This window comes from Tursiops truncatus, chromosome 9, assembly GCF_011762595.2.
Source record: "Tursiops truncatus isolate mTurTru1 chromosome 9, mTurTru1.mat.Y, whole genome shotgun sequence".
Taxonomy (NCBI): Eukaryota; Metazoa; Chordata; class Mammalia; order Artiodactyla; family Delphinidae; genus Tursiops; species Tursiops truncatus.
In genome coordinates this window covers 24,866,259-24,888,028 of record NC_047042.1, presented here as the reverse complement: position 1 = coordinate 24,888,028, position 21,770 = coordinate 24,866,259, and the positions used below count along the sequence as shown (strand labels likewise).

The 21,770-nt window shown below is 34.8% G+C and overlaps 1 protein-coding gene across 5 annotated transcripts in view; it reads left to right on the top strand.

The window, feature by feature from the left end:
* The window catches only part of CACNA2D1 (calcium voltage-gated channel auxiliary subunit alpha2delta 1), a 513,328-nt gene that overhangs the window by 348,088 nt on the left and 143,470 nt on the right, over positions 1 to 21,770 (top strand). For all 5 annotated transcript variants that reach the window (XM_073809606.1, XM_073809607.1, XM_019940505.3 and 2 more), the window contains one exon: positions 18,312 to 18,443. In XM_073809606.1, coding sequence (XP_073665707.1) covers positions 18,312 to 18,443 — 132 coding nt within the window. The remainder of the gene's footprint in view (positions 1 to 18,311; positions 18,444 to 21,770) is intronic.

Below are 21,770 nucleotides of genomic sequence, written 5' to 3'. Positions count from 1 at the left end.
TTTTGTCTCAGATACAAAGATAGGACTTCTAAAGAATGGGGCTATGAGTTATGCTTGTAATTGAGATGGAATTTAGTCAATATTTTTGTCATAAGAGCAAATCAAGTCATATACAGTTTTAACCTAATGAATAATACATGATACTTAAAAAATACTGCAGGCCTTGCTAATTGTTTCAGTCTTACATAAAAATCGTTTTGTTTCTACTTGTGTCTTGCAAATGATAGCAACTGGAAGCTATGAGGAAGTTCATGGTGGGCGCCCATGAACGTGGGGCCCTTTAGTACCTTACATTAATCCAGACTGGAGCATGTCTGAGGAATTGGCCCATTAGTATCCTTCCACGTCTGTGAAGACCAGTTGTTGTTCTTGTACTTTCTTGGTAGTCACTACCCATCATATAAAAAATACATCAGCAATAATTATTACGTACAGAGCTTAAGTCCCCAGGAGAATTACACAAGTAGTGGAAGACTGTATTTTTGAAAGAAATGATTATATGGGGATGGTCTCTTTCATACTGAAAATGGTTTCTCTATTTAATCTTCATCTTTAGTAAATCACAGGGCTTCTCTGACCCATAGAAAAACATCCTCATTCCAGAATAATTTAATTCCTTGACCCTCTTCAGTTATCAGCTCTACCCCAAAGCTGGAAAACAAAAACAAACAACAACAAAAAAACCCCACAAATAAATAACAAGAAAAACTGGTTTCAGTCATTTTTCAATAAATATACCTGACGTTTTCCCATTTCTAGTAGAATTAATGGAAAAAAAATCAATTATCCCCTGTATTTTATTTGTCAGTTATTATTTGAAGTTTCTATAGTCTCAAATTTTTAAAAAAATGTCTTTTTAATATAAAAATGTTTTTTCTTTTTCTTCTAAATGTGAACAAGTTTTATTCAAAAATTTTGCATATACATTTTAGTTATTTTTGGTATTTTGACATTACAACTCCAACTCCTATTACCTTCCTATTACCACTTCCAGTTCCTATTACATTCAATACCAGTGTTCCAGTTCTAGGAAAAAAATTAAATAATTACCGTATTTTTAAATAGAACAAATAAATAATAAAACAGCTAGACTTTTTCATCACACTTAATTCTAAAGGAGTTACAGCTATTTGAAAAATAAAATAACTCATGAAAGGACCAAAATATTTGTCATCAATTTAAAATATAATTCAAGATAAGGATTTCTAAAAATGTTTCAGGGAAAGGAGCTTCCCACAAGTGTAATTGGTGTAACTGAATGGTAACCGTCTATAATTTAAAAGATCATACAAGTGTTACATGTATAATCATTTTGATGCAGAATGCTTTTTATTTATTTTGGTTTCAGTAAAGTCAGTGATCGTATTTGTTTATTTGTATTTCACTTTTTAACCCAAGTCCTGTTGTTAAAATCTTGTCATAGGTGTCCAGATTTATTCAATTTATTGTCTAATATTTGTTATTTTCAAAAGGATCCCGTGGGTTGTTTTTGTACATTATTGAAAGACTTTCCAAAGTAGAAAAAGTCAAGGAAGAAGTCATACAGTATATGGAGTACATCGGATAGCCTTTGAGAACGGTACCAAAAATTAAAAATTGAGGGATAAGAATTAAAATTTAAAATTATAAAAGGAAAGTTGGTGATACATAAGTGAATTTTGGGTTTTTTTTAGTATTTTTGGCTGAGTTGGGTCTTCATTGCTGCACGCGGGCTTTCTCTAGTTGTGGCGAGCGGGGGCTATTCTTCGTCGCAGAACGCAGGCTTCTCATTGCGGTGGCTTCTCTTGTTACAGAGCACGGGCTGTAGGCGCACGGGCTTCAGTAGTTGTGGTGCGCGAGCTCAGTAGTTGTGGCTCGTGGTCCTAGAGCACAGGCTCAGTAGTTGTGACACATGGTCTTAGTCGCTCTGCAACATGTGAGATCTTCCCGGACCAGGGCTCGAAACTGTGTTCCCTGCATTGGCAGGCGGATTCTTAACCACTGCGCCACTAGGGAAGCCCTGTCAGTGAATATTTAGATAAACAGACCTTTAGCAAAATATGACAAAGCTGCCATTTGTAAGACTAATCTAATACATATCATACTTGCCTCAAAGGACTATTATGAAAATTTTAAAAACATGTAAAATAGACTACTCCTAGATTAATGTTAAACTAAAATCTATTTTGTATATCAGCAGGTTTTATTTTCCTAAGAAAATGTATTATTTTTGTATAAATTATTTTTCTCTAAGTCTAATGAAAATATTGTCATCTACTGAAGTTCTTAATATGGAATTGCATACATATATACATCTTCTTTTCATTCATTGAGTTAAGAAAAAGAATTGTTTCAATAAATATTAATGAATTATAGAATTAAATTTATTTTAATCCAAATTAAGTAAGTTAGAAATATTTGATATTGATTAGTTTCTTTTCATAGCTCTTTGGTCAGGGTCATTATGGTATCATAGTAAGTAGCTTGGGAACATGAATTTTTGTTGCTAGTTTTGAGATACATTTTAATATTTTAATGAATGGATTGTGAATCTGAAAATTTGAATATGAAAGCATATTTACTTTAAAGATCAAGTTACTAATTTACAGTCTCCTTTTGTGTAATAAATTAATATATTTTAGAGTTCATAAGGTTTCAAGTTTAGTTAAGTTTACTACACATACAATACTAAACGCAAAACATTCTTTTGCTACCGTAAAGCCAGTTCTTATGAATGAGTAGAATTTACTATACATATCTGGGATTAAGTACGTTTTACTCATAGGGCATTAAGTATATTGTTCCTATCTCACTCAAAAAGGATGGCTGAGGTTAGAAGTGATCTCTATTTTTATGTATTCCAAAATGTCTGAAAATAAGTATACAAAGGCCTAAATTATGATGATCTAATTGTGTAAGTAGCATTAATTTATACAGCAAATATAAGAAAATCAGAATATAAAAATAAAGACAAGGCTGTTGAGTAATTGGAACTCGTGTATTTTAGTCTATTATGGTATTGTAGCAGACTATATATAGTATAAATTATATATAGTAAACATTGAGACTTAGGTACAAAGACTAGTTATTAGGGCTCTATGTCACATAGTAGCATAATCATAATATTCGTTCTACCTTTCAAGAATTTCAATATGTGGCCAACCTTTTCTCTGCTCTTGATCAAAACCAGCCTTCTGCTCCATTCAGAACATTCTTCTCCATGGAACCTTGTTCTACAGATCATTCCAAAGCATTCCTGACTGTCTTTTATTAGGTTGTTCCTCTTGTGTTATTCTACATAAATTATTATTAAAAGAGAAGCCATTACTGTCTAGTTTAATGTTTTTCTTTTTTAATGAAATTAAAAACCATCATTCTACCAATACACCTTCCTCAGTGTGGTGTGCTATATGACAAGGATTAGTACAGACTGCATTGCTCAACTGTATCTGAATCTCTCTTTTAGACACGTAGGAGAATTACACATCTTTTCCCACCTGCAACAGGGTAGGGTGACATGGCTAGTGCTATCTTATGGTGGAAGTGATATTTGTGACTTTCAAGCTGGTAGATTTAAAATTGCCAGAATTAGACTCTCTGGAACTCTCTTCCTGCCCTAAGATCAGATGGGCAGAACCACATAGAAGGAACCTACATCAGTCTACATCCCTGGGTTGAATGAGCAAATACTACAGACACTACCCCCTCTTCCACACTTGGATTCCATCATTGATAAGCTGTGGGTTTGTAGGATGAGTGAAAGAAAGATACAGGCAAACAAACTACTTTGATGTTTAACCCACTGAAATCATATGCATGTGCATATATATAATATGCATATAAATACACACACACACACACACACACACCCTTACTCACAGAACAAATAATATTCTAATAGTTCTACCTAACAATTCTTCCTAAAATACCGCTATTCATCTACTTATCTTTACATCATCGTTCTATTTATAAAATGACTTAATATGGCTTTCTCTCTTTCTCAGGATTTTTTCCCAAAATATTTAAAACTGAAAATATCAATCAAAAAGTTTTGTCTCCAAAATGAAAGTAAAGACTTAATATTTGGCAAGTCATAAAGCCTTTATCAAACAGATTTATCTAGAGCTACAAAATAAATATCACTTCCATTTGCTTATTCTCAATCTTTCATTCTTTTTCTCTTTAATCCAGATTTTAAAAATATGACAGTTTAGGGAAAACAAAAACTCACTGCTTACTCGCCTAGGAGGTTGGATGTTAGATTGATTTTAGACTCTGACACTTTAAAATCTACATTTTTGCTCATTTCCAAGTCAGCAAAGTATTATAAAAATGTATAAATCTTACATGTTGAAATGATACTGTCTCCAATTTATCAGTTTGTTTTATAAAACTCAAAAGTAAACCATTATCTACAATATTTAATGGTAACTACCCTCCCACTGATACAACTGTACTGCTTATAATTTATGAGAAAATAAAATTGACTAGGCTAGAGTACATACTCAAATGAGGAGATTTGAATTTAACCTGGGTTGCTAGGCTATAAAGTATATACATATATGTATATACTGTATATGGTCAATAAAATACAACATTTTTACATTACAGGGGACAGTATATTATAATACCATTACTATAATTATGGCATTGCTATACTCACCTTAATTTAAATATTTTCCATTAATTCTTATGATGAACCGTAAAATTCTAATGAAAATTGAAAAAACTACAGGCTTGCAGTCAAATAGGAATATTATACACCTTGCAGATTTTCAATTTAACAATAAGGTACCTTATTTAGAAGTTTTATTTTGGAACTTATAGATTTTCATTTGTCTTAGGAGTTCAGTCTCTCATTTGGCATTTTACTGGTGCTCATTTGTTGAATTTCTGGGTAAATAATTTAGAAGTTGTGTGTGGCCCATCATCTGATCTGCCTCCCTTAGATTTTGGCCATACTTAGTTCAGACCTTCTCTAGTAGTAAGGGCATGGGAGATCTTAACAGTGAAAGTTAAGAATTCTGTTCTGACCAAGACATTCTTAATTTCCAACTTCAAATTCTTTGGGTAACATACAGTGGTACACATGCATAGTTGTTTTCTCCTTTTTGATTTTCAAAAGTTATGTTAGCATATAGTTACTACAACTTTATTTATGTAATGTTATATACTTAAGAATGCCCCATGTTTGGAGTCTATAAAGGAATATTACATTTACACATTTATTGTGTCTGCATCTACATTTGTGTGTTTGGTATGAATAGTGAGGTCTATATTTCAAGGTAAAATAGTGCCAAATAGTTTAATTCTGCTTTACTTCAAAAACTTATCCACAAACCCATGGTCTTGACTGTGATTTATACATATCAAAAATCATAATTACAAGTTGTCTACATGTCAAAAATTAAAATCTTGAGCTCTTCTTAGAAAATGACAATAAAGCATTTCCGAGAAAAAGTGTAAAAAGGTTAAGGGCATGAGTTTTGATCCAAAATAAAAACAGTAATTTGAGAAAAAACACCTTTGTGTGAAGTATTCTGAAAATTCAAATATTTAGAGTACCATTTCAAATCCCCACTTAATCCCCATTTTACTTTGCATAAATGTACAAATACGTACATTTCATATATGTCTATCAATCAAATATAGAACTCTTTCCAGTAAGCTGTTTATTGAATCAAATTTCAGATAAAAATATGCTTCCATAGTCTGTATTTTGATGTTGATAGCATAAATTTCAACTTATTCTGACCTAAGGAAAAAAAGAGAGTTGTTTAGAAATGGGCATAAACAATGTTCATGGGTTTCAGAGAAGTTTTCATTTTAATGAACACATCTTTATGCTCCAAAAAACTGATAATACCCATGAAAGATTTATTAATTTTAATAAAAGATGCTAAATTCTAGACAATAAGATGAGATTTTTTTAATGGTTTTTTAAAAAGAAAATTTTCTAGGAAATGATTAGTAAGATAGGTTCCAATAGTAGAAAAGATCACTAGGCATACCTTTGGAAGCAAGGGAATAAATGTGCACCTAGGGGAAATCTCAGAATATTACAAAGAAACATAAAATTCAGTCTTAATCTCATTATATTTGCACTTTCCAAAAGCATAAAAAGTTATTTGTCCTCACTAAAAAATAGTTATGTGAAGTTTTTGCAGTGTCTAGAAGAGCTATTATAACTAAATGCTTTTAAAAGAATTAATTGGATGTTATTGGTTAAGTGTAGCATAAACATGTATCTTTTTTTTTAAACATCTTTATTGGAGTATAATTGCTTTACAATGGTGTGTTAGTTTCTGCTTTATAACAAAGTGAATCAGCTATACATATACATATATCCCCATAACATGTATCATTTTAAATAGAGAATTGAATAATATGATCTGGTGCCCACAGTGATTCACACACACACATACAAACACATCCCTACATTCTTGTCTAAGAAGGTATTGCTACCTTGTTTAAGGGTAGGCAATTTTAAAAATGGGAAAAAAAAGTACAAAAATAGTTAAACAATAAAATGCACAGGCTTTTGGTTTTAAACAAAAAATGTTGCAGATGTCACATTTAGGAATAGGAGATGAAAGGGCAAGAAATGGGGAGATTGATACTTTAGTAGAATAAATATAAAAGAATTTCACTAAGAAAAAAAAAGAAAAGGCTTTACTTCAAATTTATTTGGAAGGCCAGAGAAACACAAATAATGTAAAAGATTCTGGCTTCTATGTGTTTGATGCGGAATGCAAAGTGACAAGAAAGTAAAGGCTTGTTTCAAAATCGTGAAAAAGATTAATGTCAAAGAAAACACTTGTTGCAAAGAATGGTAAAATTCATTTCAATAAACCATCCATGTTTATATTAGAGAATGGTAACTATGTGTTTAAAATTGAGTTTATTACCTCTTAACATTGATGTTTTATGAAATAGAAGACTTAAAAGTCTTTATCTGTATGTTACCTTCTGATATTAAGTTTTATCGAAAGGCCAATTGAAGTTTCATTTTTAGGAATAAATACCTAAGATGTTTCTAAGTAATTAAATCTTGTCACTCTTCTACTTCTGATGAATGACGGTGGTTGGCATTCGTGCTTTTAGAGCTACTGATGCAGGTTTAAATCATTTCCGAAAGTCAAAGGTGCAAGTGAATTGCAGAAGAGAGCCACACAATGATGGAAAGAAGTGCATAGTCGGCAATTTGAAGTGTTTTTTTAAATACATATACGACTCCTGTGGTAGAACTTTATGGTCTTACAAGACCATGTAATCGTTGAGCTTCAGTCTTGTGGGGCTCTGTGTAAGTGTAAAGGCACAATAGATTACCTCATCATTCTAACCGAGCAGAAGGGAAATTGCTTATTCTCCAAGTACACAGCAAGCATTAGTTAAAGTGCTCTACATGCAAAAGTTTCAGGCATTGTATCCCTGGGTACTTGATTTAAGTCAGTAACTCTTTTAAAAAGGCAAAATTCAAAACAATGCATTAGAAGATAATGGGTTTTTATTGGTTCCAGTATCTTCTCATATTATCTCTTCTCGATGGACTGTGAGTCAGGCATAGATAAAGTGAATTTGTATTCAGTGCATTTATTTTAATGCAGTTGTGAAAATTATATTCGAAAGGCACATTTTGCTGTTTTTGTTAAATGAAAACAGTAGGTACATATTAAAGCATGCTTTGCTGATTACTTCTCATGGGAAAAGGTGTTCTTGTTTATGAGAGTTAGGTCCACATTATTTCCTTTTGGCAGTGTTTCTCAGAGAAGTAAAGCCGCTTCAGTACTTAAGGATCTGTGGACCTTATTAATGTCAATACCGTGAACATCCTTCAGTTTCGACTGTCACTGAAACAATGACTTCCAAATCCGATTTGTCCATATGGATTCATGGCTAAGCTGCAGATTCATTTCTCTAATGACCTTTTGGATAACCCTTTTCAATGGATTAAATGGCACAGGCACCACTCATTATGACACTGATATCTTCAAATATGTCCCTCCTCCAATGTTCATATCTTTGTTAATAGTATCATCCAGGCCCAAGCCAGAAAACGAGGGCTCCTCTTTTCCCCTTCCCACCATCTGTCACTGTGGTCTGCAGATTATTTCTCCCCAACATCTTTTTAATCTCTTTCCACTCTCCACGTCCAGCACTGCTTTTTTAGTTCAGACCATTGTCATTCCTCGCCAGCCTGACCGTACTAGTTTTCTGTCTTGTCTTCCCCATTCACATCTGGCTTGTTTCCAATCTACCTTCAGTATTTTTCCATGCTGGCTTCTGAGTGAAGACTCAAGAGCAAATATGATTATTTCATACTTTAGCTTATATGGCTTTCTGTAATTCTCAGAATGAAATTATTTTGTGTTTAGGACTGCTGGGTCATCATAATAGTGTGTCTCTAATCTTATCTTGGCTGCCTTATTCCATATTCCTCTTTCATTCAACCATTTTGAAGAACATCGAGCTCCTGAAATGCCTTGTGCTTTTTTTTTTTTCTTTGCCTCTTTGTTCTGCACAGGGCATTCACTGAATTAGTCATCCAGCTCTCCTACCGCTTCTCCACTCTTCTTTAAAGCTGTCTGGGGCTTCCCTGGTGGCGCAGTGGTTGAGAGTCCGCCTGCCGATGCAGGGGACACGGGTTCGTGCCCCGGTCCGGGAAGATCCCACATGCCACGGAGCGGCTGGGCCCGTGAGCCATGGCCGCTGAGCCTGCGCGTCCGGAGCCTGTGCTCCGCAATGGGAGAGGCCACAACAGTGAGAGGCCCGCGTACCGCAAAAAAAAAAAAAAAACCTGTCTGTACCACCTCCTCCAGGAAGTCTTTTTTGACCACCACTCCTTCCCCTGACCCTCAGAACATTTACTTAGCTTCTGATAGGCAGTAATGTTGTTAATAGGGCCTATGATACAAAAGCAAAATTGGATGTAAGATGCTTTGATTTATCTCTCTTTCTCTATTAGATTTAGAGCAATTTGAGAAGAATGATCACAATTTTTTTTATCACAATTTATATGAGTTTAACTCTAAGAGCCTAGTCAAGGGTTATTAATGTGCTTTGAATGATAGAATACAGTGCTGGAAATAGATCTTCCCCTCTCTAAAATTCCATCTATTACAGTAAAAAGACCCAAACCACTTTTAATGTCACAGTATTCCTTTTATGCCATATGTTTCTGTTTGGATATTTTGGTGTGGCAGGAAAACTGTGTGAGATTCTGTCCTTGAAATATCACACTAGATCCTACAGCCATTCTGTTGATAAGGAGAGCAGTGGGAGAGGAGGTTGGAAGATGGGGTAGAAGCAATCATAAAAGACCAACTTTTATGGAGACTAACTGAAGACTTTTCATTAGGGAGGGCATTTGCCAAGTAGAATTCTGTGGCAGTAGTGGGAAGAATGGCTGAAAGTGAGCTGAAATTGGAGGGAGACTATTTAAAGGTTGTTGTGAGAGACCTAAGTGAGTTTGGCCTTGGAGTGAGAGAAGATAGACACAGAGCTAGAACCAACATGACCTGGTCACTTACCATCTCTTACGATATTTCATCAGATCAAAAACCTTTAAGCCATTTTTAAAAGCTTGTGTGCAGAGTATTTGTTTTGACCAGGTATTGAATCCTTTATAATATTTTAAAGCTATGTCAGAATAACTTGAGCTTCTTCAAACAATTTGAGTGATACATTTAAACTTTTATGGGATATTAAGCTATGAATGAAAATTTAAAATACATGATTTATTAGAATAGAAAAAGAATTATTTCTTTATTAAGGTATTTGTTGAACTGGGCAGTAGCTAGGACTGTTAAATATAAATTTAACATGTCAATAACTGTAATAAATACATTAAAACCTGAACAAATCATGGTCACTATGTTGTAAGCATCCTGAAAACTGAAATAGTTGATGTATTTGTTTTTTCTTTTTATATGTAGGTGTCTATCTGTAAAAATAATGTTATGAGTGCTCTGCATGCATGTGTGCTTATAGGCATATGACAATTCTTTATTCATGTGCAAGTAGGGATGTAAGGATACTAACTTCATGTTGTCTTAGATATGGTGTTAGATTTCATCCATACCTTTATGGAACATGACTCTGTAAGTAACAACCTGTAGTTCAATTTCTTAGATTTATTTTGTGTTTAGTTTCACTCTGAAGCAGTGCATGGTGTTTAAACCAAGCGATTGTTCTTCTTGATTATAGCTATCTGCTATGTACTGTGTTTCAGTGCATCTGATCTTTCCATCTTAAAATCACCAGGCAACTCTTTGTTCTAAAACTAGTTGACACAAACCCTTAAGTACTAAGCAGTGTGTGCCTCACTGCCAGTATCACCCTTGCCCCCAGGAGCCTTGTTATCCTGCAGCCGTATCTCATTAGTCAGCTCCAATACTTTTTGATCCTTCTTTATGAATTCAGCAGTCCAGATTTGTATGTAGACACTAAATTCCCTATGCAGTTAGGCAGTCTCAGAGCAAAGGCAAGAGATTTCCCATATCTAATTTGGTCTGTAATTCTCGGCCAGAGTTTCCTCTCTGCTTTAACAGAACTGTGTGTACACCATTCTGTGTGTGTGCGTACATGTGCCTGTGTTGTGTCTGGTATGTATATTAGGTCTTATATAATTTAATATCTTCTGCCAGAATTTTAGTGTGTCTATGCTGTTTTCAGGGCCACAATCACCAGCATGGTTTGATTTCAGGAGTGCTGAGAATATTCTGTAGTAAAAATTATCTCTACTGAAATTATATAGTACATTAAATGCTGTCATTAGAGAAATTTGTTTTTTTCATTTTTGCCTTCTCTTGAAACAGTGTATCAATAAATGGTTTGGAAAGGTGAACATGCTATTTTATCATGCGATATATAATAAGAAAATTAAGTAGTGTTGTTGGACATTAACTAAGGACCGAGGTAAGAGGAAAGATCCCTTGAGGAAAGAGAGGCTGCTAGATTTACATTACTCATCCTAGCATTTTAGCAGCGCAATCAGAACGGCTCCATTAAGATGTTTAAAAAAATATATTTTAAGGCTTCCTTGGTGGCGCAGTGGTTGAGAGTCCACCTGCCAATGCAGGGGACACGGGTTCGTGCCCCGGTCTGGGAAGATCCCACATGCCGTGGAGCGGCTAGGCCCATGAGCTATGGCCGCTGAGCCTGCGCGTCGGAGCCTGTGCTCCGCGACAGGAGAGGCCACAACAGTGAGAGGCCCACGTACCGCAAAAAAAAAAAAAAAAATATATAGTAAATGCTGAGTATTAAGAGGTAAATAAGAAAATAATGGTAATGATAAGGGCAGGTAGCATTTATTGTGCAGTTACTAAGTGACGGAAGATGTTCTAAGTACCTGTAATCCTCAGCACAGATCTGTGAGGCAGACACTATTATTATCCCCATTGTGCAGGTGAGGAAAATGAGGTTTAGAGAAAATAAAATGCTTTCCCAAGGTGAAATGGATACTTCTGGCACAAAGACACACGGCCTTTCAGTGGGAGGGCAGTAAGTAAGAATAGTCTTTGCTTATACTACATATGTGCATATACTGAATTCTTAAATGCCAATTATTTAAAGGAAAAAGAATCACCAGCATGATAATTAGGCATTTTAAAAAACAAACAAACCTCAGTTTGGAGTCCTTTATATTTGGGTTTAATTACATATTTATTCTTATATGGCTTCCAACTTCATTTCTGTGTTCTCATAGTTTCTGATTTCTTTTTTAAACTCATGCATTTTATTTCCCTTTTTAAAGTTTAAATTTAAAAAATGTTTAGAGCATTTTTGGCTATTTTTCATTTGTTCAGAATTTAGTAGGCTCTGTGTTTACTGAAGTATTGCTCTAATATATAGAAACAGATTTTTAACAATTTTTCTTTTAACAATTTAATTAAAAATAGTCACACTTATGATGAAAATGACATTGTGAAGTCGTATCAGTGGAAAAAATTATATTGTCTTCCTCAGGTAATCACTGTAAAGTTCAGCCTTATATTTACAAATTATACAGTGTTATACTCTAGTTGCTGTATATAAAAGAAATGTGTTATTGTTCATGTAAAAGAAAATTGAGTAAATAATATGCCAAGGTGTAAAAAGAAACTGTTTTTCTATGTAAGGCATCCTTCAATTAATAAATATGACATTGGGTCCTAGTGTCTCCTATTCCCCTTGCATTATCTTATTTTCTGTAGTAATAAAGTGGTTTCTCCTGAGCTCCTTTTATGTGCTGGGAAACTAAAGACATAGGGAGTGAGACCAAATATCTCAGTAATACGGGCCTTAGAGAATTGACAAGGACAATGGCCTTTTAATATTTGTACCCAATTAATGGTAGGAATAAGGCTTATCTCCTCATCACGGCCCACATGTGCCCTGGAGCCTTCTGTTCTCCCGTCCTCAATGGGAGGTGGATGCTGGTGCCAAAGTCATGATTAGAGAGATTAGATTTGGTCTTCCCATCTCCCTGTACTTTATTAATCTTTCATTTACACTGGGATTAGGTGAGATTCCTTTAGCCAAATCCGCTGAAAAGATTCGTTCATTTTAATATTTATGCACACTGTCTAGTCCTTAAAGTGGCTTCTTTTTGTCTGTGCGCTTAATTGGATCAGTGGGTTTGTTCTTATTAACATTTTTCTTTTTCGAGATTAAGGTTGATGAATAAAGTTAGTGGCATCTGGCTCAGCTCACCGGCTAAATGCAGCTCCTTTAATGACTACCTTATATACTATGGGATAAAATGAACATTTGCTCTAAAGATAAAATTTAGTTTAGAATCGCACAGTGTTGAATCTTTAAAAAAAAAGCAAAACTCTAATATTCTATGAATGTCCAAAAGCCAGGAGGTGGGGAGGGATGACATTTAATGGCACTAAAAAGTAGCTTTGAAATCCTACTTACTTGCTCAGGTATGAGAATAACGTGTTAGAATTTTGGGGACTAAAATGAAAATTTGCTCCACCCAAAGGGTGTCAAAATGTAGCCTGAAATATTGACATAATTTAATATGAAACAATAATATTTTTTAAATGTATCAACTTTCGGTTTGAAGTTGTGTTGTGGCTCTTTGTTGACAGTATTCGTTGGGAATATTGCTTTTTACAAAGCAGATTAATTGTCTTGTGTTCATAGTTGTACTTGAGCAAAGTTTGTAAACCTGGGCACTATTGACATTTTGAACTGGGTGATTCTTTGTTGTGGAGATTGTCCTGTTCATTGTAGGATATTTAGAGCATCTCGGGCCTCTGCCTGCCACATGCCAGTAGGCTCCCACCAGTCTTGATAATCAAAAATGTCTCTAGACATTGCTGAATGTCTCCTGGGAAGGAATATCTCTCTCAGTTGAGAAACACTGTTACAAAGGCATAGGTGATTTTTACTTTTTTCAGATTTAAAATTCTAAATCAGAGCTACACATATAATGAAAGCTTAGAAATAATAAATAGCTCATAAAACAGTAAGAATCTTGGAATCTGACTTATTTGGGTGCTCTCTCTACAGCTCTTACTGTATGATTTTTGACAAATTACATGCCCTTTTATTTTTATCATCTAAAAATAGGTTTTGTTTTTGTCATCTAAAAAAAAGATAATATGAGTATCTCACTCAAAGTGTCATATTTAGTTAAGTGAGATAATGCATACAAAATGGTTAACACACCTGCTGGCACACAGTAAGTTCTTAAAAAATTCCTGACTTCATTTGTTATCAGTGGCAATAGTTTAGTTTTATCTTAATGAAAGGCTATGATAATGGAATGGTATTATTAAATGGAAATAGCGTAGTAAACATTTTGGACAATTCTCTTGTTTTAATTATTTAATTGTATCATATTTACTATTAAAAATAATTTTTAGTATCCAGTCCCTTTACATAGCTTTAAGATTTACAGAGCTTATCAAAGACCTGTCAAAGCTACTTTATGTTGTGTAAGATGTATTTTTTGATGCAGACTTGTCAAAGTTATTTTATATTTTAAGTGAATCATAAAAAATACTTTCTCTTCTTTTTCCTAGCATATTTCCACTTCATTTCAAAGCCGTAGCTGACATTATAAATAACCTTAAGGTTTTTCAAATAGTTATATAGTGCCTTCAATGCCTGGTGAGGCCCAGAACCCTGAATAAGTCAACAAAGTGTACTCAAACTTAAAAGGGAGCAATAGTGCAACCCTTCATGGCTGAAATTTACAGGAGAAAATTGGATTCCTAACTTGTCAGCAATTCTGTATTCATGTCATAAATGAGATACAGATATATCACGTATTTTAGAAGAATTAGCAGCAAAGGTAAGGTGCTTCTTTTGTGCTGTTACAAATTAGATTTTTCTTTCTTCCCTTGAGAAGCCAGATTGAACAAAAGAATCCTCCAAAACAGAGAACTGCTGAACATCAAGGCCCTGTTTCTGAAAACTAAGTAGAAGAATAGAGACGTATGCTTGGTGTTCTGAATCAATTATCAGTGAAATGCTGTTATACCATTCAGAATAGAGGCCCCAGAGTCAAGGTTTGCTTTCCCAGCATTCACTGCTTTTAATAAGCTTAGCCTTGGATATCTATGAAAGACTTATTTTCACAAACTCTAATTTTCAAACAAAGATAAAAATCTTCATTTCTTAAAAGTTGACAGAAGATGAGGACTAATTTTACTCTGAAAGAAGCCATAAGACACTTAGCTAAGTTCACTAGTAATTGGCAGTAGGTTCAAGGCTAGATCACGATTGACCAGTTTGTCTTACACAGCGAAAAAAGTAGAAGCCACTCATGAATTTCTGTGTACACTCATGTACTCCATTCAAGCAAGACATTAGAAGTTTGTGTGAATGTAGGACATTACTATTTTAGGAGGTAGAGAAGGAGGACGTGGATGAGTATAGTATACAGTATATAGTATACAGTATACTGTATATACAGTATATAGTATACAGTATATAGTAGATATTAAATAATGCAATACGTATCCAGTATATAATTGAGAAACTTAAATATGATGTAATTTTAAATACTGCCTAACGATTTATGGAAAACCAGTCAGAACTATTACCCATATTCTTGAGTATATCTGTCCAAATAAAAGGTAAAGTTTTATTTGTGGCCAAGAACTATTTCAAGTCCTTTTAAAAAGATCACTTACTCTGGAATTATTTTAAGAAATATTATTTGGCTACTAGTTTATACCAGTGTTTCTGCAATTAAATAAAATCCTTTGAATTTTTATTTCTTGCTCTAGACATTTATATAAAGACTGTGCCTTACAGAAAAATAATTGCATTTTAAAAGTTTTAGCATGGGCAGTATTCTGCATTAGTTTTATTATGCCACGATCTGCAAATGATCCAGTTATTTCATTATTGTTTTTCCTGAGTTATGCTAATAAAGTAGAAATGGGGAAATGTTGGGCACCTTAGTAATCCTGGATTAGGTATTTAATTTTTAGAAGGCTAAGAAGATAAAAATCTGCTTATTATAGGATACGTAAGTAATATATATTTATTAGTCAAATGTAGTTCATAATGTGGACCCGAAAAGTATAGCCAAATCACCAAGAACGATCTAAAATGGTATTCATACTTGTTTATTTGCTTTGATGTTTTACATGTTTTCTTTTACATTTTTAGCTGCTTTCAATATAATTTAAGAAAAAGAATTTCCTACTGCAGCAATTTATTTTACCTTCCAGTTTTGGTGTTTTACTATGTTTTTATACATAGTGTAAATCCCTTGAAGTAGAATTGTTGGACTAAAGATGGAGAATTTTGATAGACAACTACAGCCAAACTCTCCTCTAAAGAGATGGCACTAATTTTGTACTCGCATGGCAGATCCTTTGAATTTTGATTTCTTGCTCTGGACATTCCAGTAAAAATTGTGGCTATTAGAATAATGATTGCACTCAAGCGTCTCTATAAATACACAATGACAAATGGAAGTATCTGTACCCTCCTTTCTTCACACTGTCATCAAATTTATAAACCTTGCTCATATGATATATATATACAATACCATTTCTTTCATTCTGAGTAAATCATTCAAGTGTCTATTCTGAAAATATTTATGCACCTTGCTCATTTGCATATGAACAGATTTTGAGAAAAACATTCTGCAATGTCTCATCTGAAAAAGAATTTTCAAATATATAAACGACAATTTTAAAACGTATCACCATGATGGTAAGAACATTCCAGAGCTTGACTTTTTCCCCTGAGTACATAAAAGTACAATTCACAATCACTGTATCAGAGCCTAATACTTAGTAATTGTTATCAAATAAAACGAGAAAAAAATTAGCCCTGTAAACAAATAAAACTTTATTAAAAATAATTAGATATCAGTTGTTGCTTAATGTGAATTAAAAAGCCAAGGAAATTGAAGAGATAGACTTCATTAATCCCCAATCTATTCTAACTATCTGGAACATAAATAAACATTATTTTGCTGAGTAGAATATTACTCTAAAATTCATGAATGTTTGAAAGAAGATAGAATGCCCCTCTTTTTCTGTGATGTTTTGTATAGTACCATAAATATTCATGAGTAGTGAGTATCAGTTCAGGTTATCTATGTGAATATAAATTTTCACATAACTGGCCACTCAGTGTTCATTGGATCATGCTTTGGAATATGAATTCACTAGTATCTCAGATGCACTGTGGATCTGACCCAGCTCATGAATATTCACACACACAACTGATCTTTTTGAAGGTAATCACATCCATAAAGATGGAAATCTCGTTAGTTTTCAGTAATGAGAAATGCATGAAGATGTTGGTCCCAGAACAATTTCACAGTATACTTGCTTTTCATTTTTTGGTAAATGATAAACTTTAAAATATAAATACATATGCCGTGCCTCTTTCTTGATAGAAGCTCTTTTTCCTTTTCCCTTTAAAACATCTTGTGTGTGATCTAACCATGATCACATTTGTTTCTTTTACTTACTGTGGTCACAGAAAAGAATGGAAAGAGTTAAGCGGTATCTCCAGTCCTTATCCCAAGCTCACGTCCACTATTTAGGCTTAGCCATAGATCCTCAAATGCAGAGTGTCCCAATCTGCTAATCTGCTTGTGGGCATGGTGCATATTTTACATATAAAGACCCCTCCAAAAAAGATGAGATTATCTTATGTCATCTTCTTTGCATAAAGGGAAAATAATATCCTAAGCCAATTAGAATTTTAATACGTTAGACATAGGATGCTATGATCATGGAGGCCCATAATTATAAATTATATATTATTTTAGCCCTTGTTATATCCCACATTATCATTGTTTCTCTTTCATTATAATGACTGGCGTATGGTTGTGATACCTATCCCAGATCAGTCAGTCACTATAAGTAGGTATCAAAATCAATGACCTGTCCCTTATTAGCACCGTGCTCTAGTTATTAGTTGAACTAACCAGAAAAAAGAAAATTACTGTTCATAAAGGTAGCGATAAGGTATCAGCCACTTCTTAGTTCTAACACTGATATTGTCAAGCCTCTGAATGAGTTTTTCTTTATCAACATGTATGCATTTTTGGTAGTTACATAAGCACAGTTAATAAAGTATGCTCAGTAACAAACATCTGTTTGTTTTGGGGTTTTTTTTTTTTTTAATTCAGGTAACAGACCAGACTATGTTAGTGTATCACAGAGAATCCTCAATATTGAACTATGCTGAATTCTCCTCTGCTCAAGCCCCTTCATGAATATGCATATACCACCCAAGCCCCTTCGTGAATATGCATGTACCCTTAGCTTAAAAATTCCCCAGTTTTGCTGTTTGGGGAGACAATGCTCTGGGGAAAATCCCTGGTATTCTCCTTACTTGCTGCAAGTAATAAATCCTTTCTTCTCCCCCCCCCCCCCCCCCGCCAAAAAAAAAATACTGAGGGCAGTCGTGGTCACACTGTGTCATGAGGTGCCTTGTAAGCATCTTCAGAACTGCCTCAGTGCAAGAGATACCTCCCAGCAGCAGAGTTCTGATGCTGCCTGTTTTATGCATCACAGTGGTTCTCAACAGAAAGTAATTTGGCCCCCCCCGGGGTTATGTGACGATGTCTAGAGACAGTTTTGCTTGTCACACCTGGGGGGATGTTACTGGCCTCTAGCGGGTAGAGGGCAGAGGTGCTTCTAAACATCTACAAAGCACAGAACAGGTCCCGCACCATCATGTAAACATGTTTGAAGAAATGATTCCATGTCTAAACTTTTGATTACCACCAGATTAGAGCGCTTTATAGGTAAAGCAATGAAAATGTATAACAGTATTTTGCAAGTAAAGGAAGACAGGTTCAATTATTAATTACAAATTTGAATTAATTGATTTTTCTTATTTTTGGGGGGTAGCAACGATTGTGTTAAATGAACTCAACTGGACGAGCGCCTTAGATGAAGTTTTCAAGAAAAATCGGGAGGAAGATCCTTCACTGTTGTGGCAGGTGTTTGGCAGTGCCACAGGCCTGGCACGATATTATCCAGGTAAGTGCTTAGTGATCAGGAGGTACCAAATAAAACTGTAAGTACCGGACTTCGTTCTTCTTGAACACTCTGTTACTTTCTCTTACTTGGTAAAAGATGGTTATCACACTACTATTAAAAGGAAAGAGTATTCCTCCTTCCTTGGCTCTGTATCTACCAAAATTATTTTAAACCAAAACACCTGAGAAGCAGCTGGCCCATGGAATCAGGTGGGCTGCAGTGAGACTGTGGACAGGTATCTATGGACCGGGAACAGGAGGTTATCATGAATCCTAAAACAATTCTAAGGGTCCAGCTGCATAGCATGGACCGTGAGTCACAGTAGAGAACTGAATAGAATTTTTAGAAACTAATTAAAATATTTCTTTCCAGATTTCAAGTCTTTGCTTTTATGTGAAAGGTACTGATGCTTTTCTTTAATCACTGAATGTGGATTTGTTAAATGAAATGAATATATTTTACAAATTAACATGAATAAACTCTTTTGTAATATCCTTTATTCTTATAAAAAAAGGATAAGGAGAAGTAAGTTTATAATGAAAATGAAATATTAATCACTAGTAGATCCCAAGAACCTATTAAAAACATTTTAAATGAAATGTCTGTTGGTATTTTTAACTTCTCCACCTTTCAGAACAAGATGACAAGCAAAAATGCATTAACTTTCTCAAAGTGTGACCTGAGTTATGGGATACATGCTAGGTAATTTGGCTTTAAACAGCTACAATATATATGAGAATTTTTTTTTTAGACTTGAGTTTTCTAAACATTTAAAAAATAGTTATTAACAATAAAGGTCACAACAGTGAAAAGGGGGTGAAATAGAAATTAGATAATGTCTATCTTTGTATGGCAATAGCAGTGAATAAAAGTATGTGGGCATTATCAGACTAAACAGCACTCAAATTAGGTAATGATATATAACTTCTTGCAACAAGTGCCAGATGGTAAGATCATTGACAGTTATTTTTCTGCAGAAATCCAATGGAATACGAAAGGCCTACTCTGTATTTCAATGTGGAAAAAATCATGAGTTAGAAAAATATTAATGTTAATATCTGATGTCGAGAAAATATTACCACGTAGGTTATCATAATAGTGGAATTTTCTACTTACAGAAATATTGTTCAGTACAATACAACACTTCTAAAATACTCTTGTTATTAATATGCTAAATACCATATAGCAGGAATTTGAAAATTTTTGTATGTAATATAAAGAAAAAAGTATTATTACTCATGTACATAGTAAACCTAATATAATAAACTTTAAAGTTATAGCAGGTCTTTTAAAATTTCATTTTATTTTTTAAATTTTTTTATTTTTGGCTGTGTTGGGTCTTTGTTGCTGTGTGCGGGCTTTCTCTAGTTGCGGCGAGCGGGCTTCTCATTGTAGTAGCTTCTCTTGTTGCGGAGCACGGGCTCTACGCACTTGGCTTTAGTTGTTGCAGCACACGGGCTCAGTAGTTGTGGCTTGCGGGCTCTAGAGCACAGGCTCAGTATTTGTGGCGCACGGGCTTAGTTGCTCCACGGCATGTGGGATCTTCCTGGACCAAGGCTCAAACCTCTGTTTCCTGCACTGGCAGGCAGATTCTTAACCACTGCACCACCAGGGAAGTCCCTATAGAAGGTCTTATAAGACATTTATAAGTACAATTAAAAAAAATACACAAGTAATAACAATAATACATGAATATAATTATATTTATCAATAACTTATTGCATTATGTAGCTTTTAAGTCTTTTAAAATATATTACCTCAATACAAAATTCCATATATATGCAGTTGAAGGAAGGAGAAAAAATAAGAGAAAATTAGGATAATGAGGAGAAACGAAGAGCCCAGTACTAGAGGGAAATTGATGATGCCATGAATAAAAGAAAGACACATAAGGATTATGAGAGAGAAATAGGAATGGGAGTGGGAGGGAAGATTGTATAAGAAAGGGGAGAGAGAACATTGGGGTCAGGAGGCAGAAGGAAAGATAGATCATATTTTGCACATTTCAAAGATGGCTCTTTTTAGAAATAGCAATTTGTAAACATACCAATAAATCATCTTTTATGTTTTTTCTTTTAAATGCTAATTGAGGGATTATGGCTTTAATTTTTTTTAGACCCTAATCATATATTTCCTAATACGTTGACATTTGTCCATTTTTACCTTGGGAAAGATCTTTAAAGGTTTAATTTAGCTGAATTCATGTGGTCCCCCCAGGACATTAGCTGTGGAAGCAACGCTGGGCTCTTCTGTGATGTCTTGTTTTTCAGCAAGTGTTTGACAGACAAGCTGACTCACCAAATGATCTCCGAGCCCCTGTAATGGCTCTCTTGACTGCTATGAAACACAACCCTCAATGAAATTTCAGTTTTAGTGAGTCTGTTGCTGAGTTGCTCTTTTTATTTTATTTTTAAATTATTTTTTGACATACAAAAAGCTGTACATAGTTAATGTATATAACTTGATGAGTTTGGAGATAAGTATACATTGGTGATACCACCACCACAATCAATGCCATAAAGCCTATCTTCCATCTGTATAAGTTTCCTCCCACCCTCTTATTTATTATTATATGTTTTGTGATAAGAACACTTAACATAAGACCTACCTGTGCAGGGAGATGAGCAGCCAGGATGGCTGTTCTCTTGCCCTCGGTCCATCCCCTGCTCAACTAGTCCCTGCTTCACCTACACCCTACTCACCTGACTGACCTTCCCTCTTAATAACACAGCCTAATCAGTAAATGCCTACTTACTTGCCACCAGCCCCAACTTATGACTGTTCTAAGCTTTAGATCAGAACATCGCCACCTGATAGATTACCAAAGGGGCAGTGAGGGGCATGCTTCTCTGCTGGTTTCCCTGGTAACCGATGAGCCAACTAGACGTCAGTGTCAGTTCTCCTTGTAACTGGGAACCTCCCCTCCCCACCTCCCCTCCCCACCTCCACTCCTGTCAAAGCCTGCTGCCATGTTCTGCCCGCCAGCAGCTGTACACGATGGGGTGTCACTCCAGGACCTTGTTTCAGACCCATAAGCTCCCCCATCCATTAAACCATTGACGTCTCTGTCACTGACTCTAGGCTCTTTCTTCTTGCAGCTGAGAGGGTACAGGGCTTGCAGGCCTGCGGGTTGCAGCCCTACATACCCTTTTAGCAAAATTTTAAGTGCACAATACAGTATTGTTACTTACAGGCTCTATGCTATACAGAAGATCTCTAGGGCTTATTCATTTTTTATAACCGAAGCTTTGTACCCTTTGACCGATACTTCCTTATTTCCCACTTTCCCTAGCCCCTGGCAACCACCATTCTACTCTGCTTCTATAA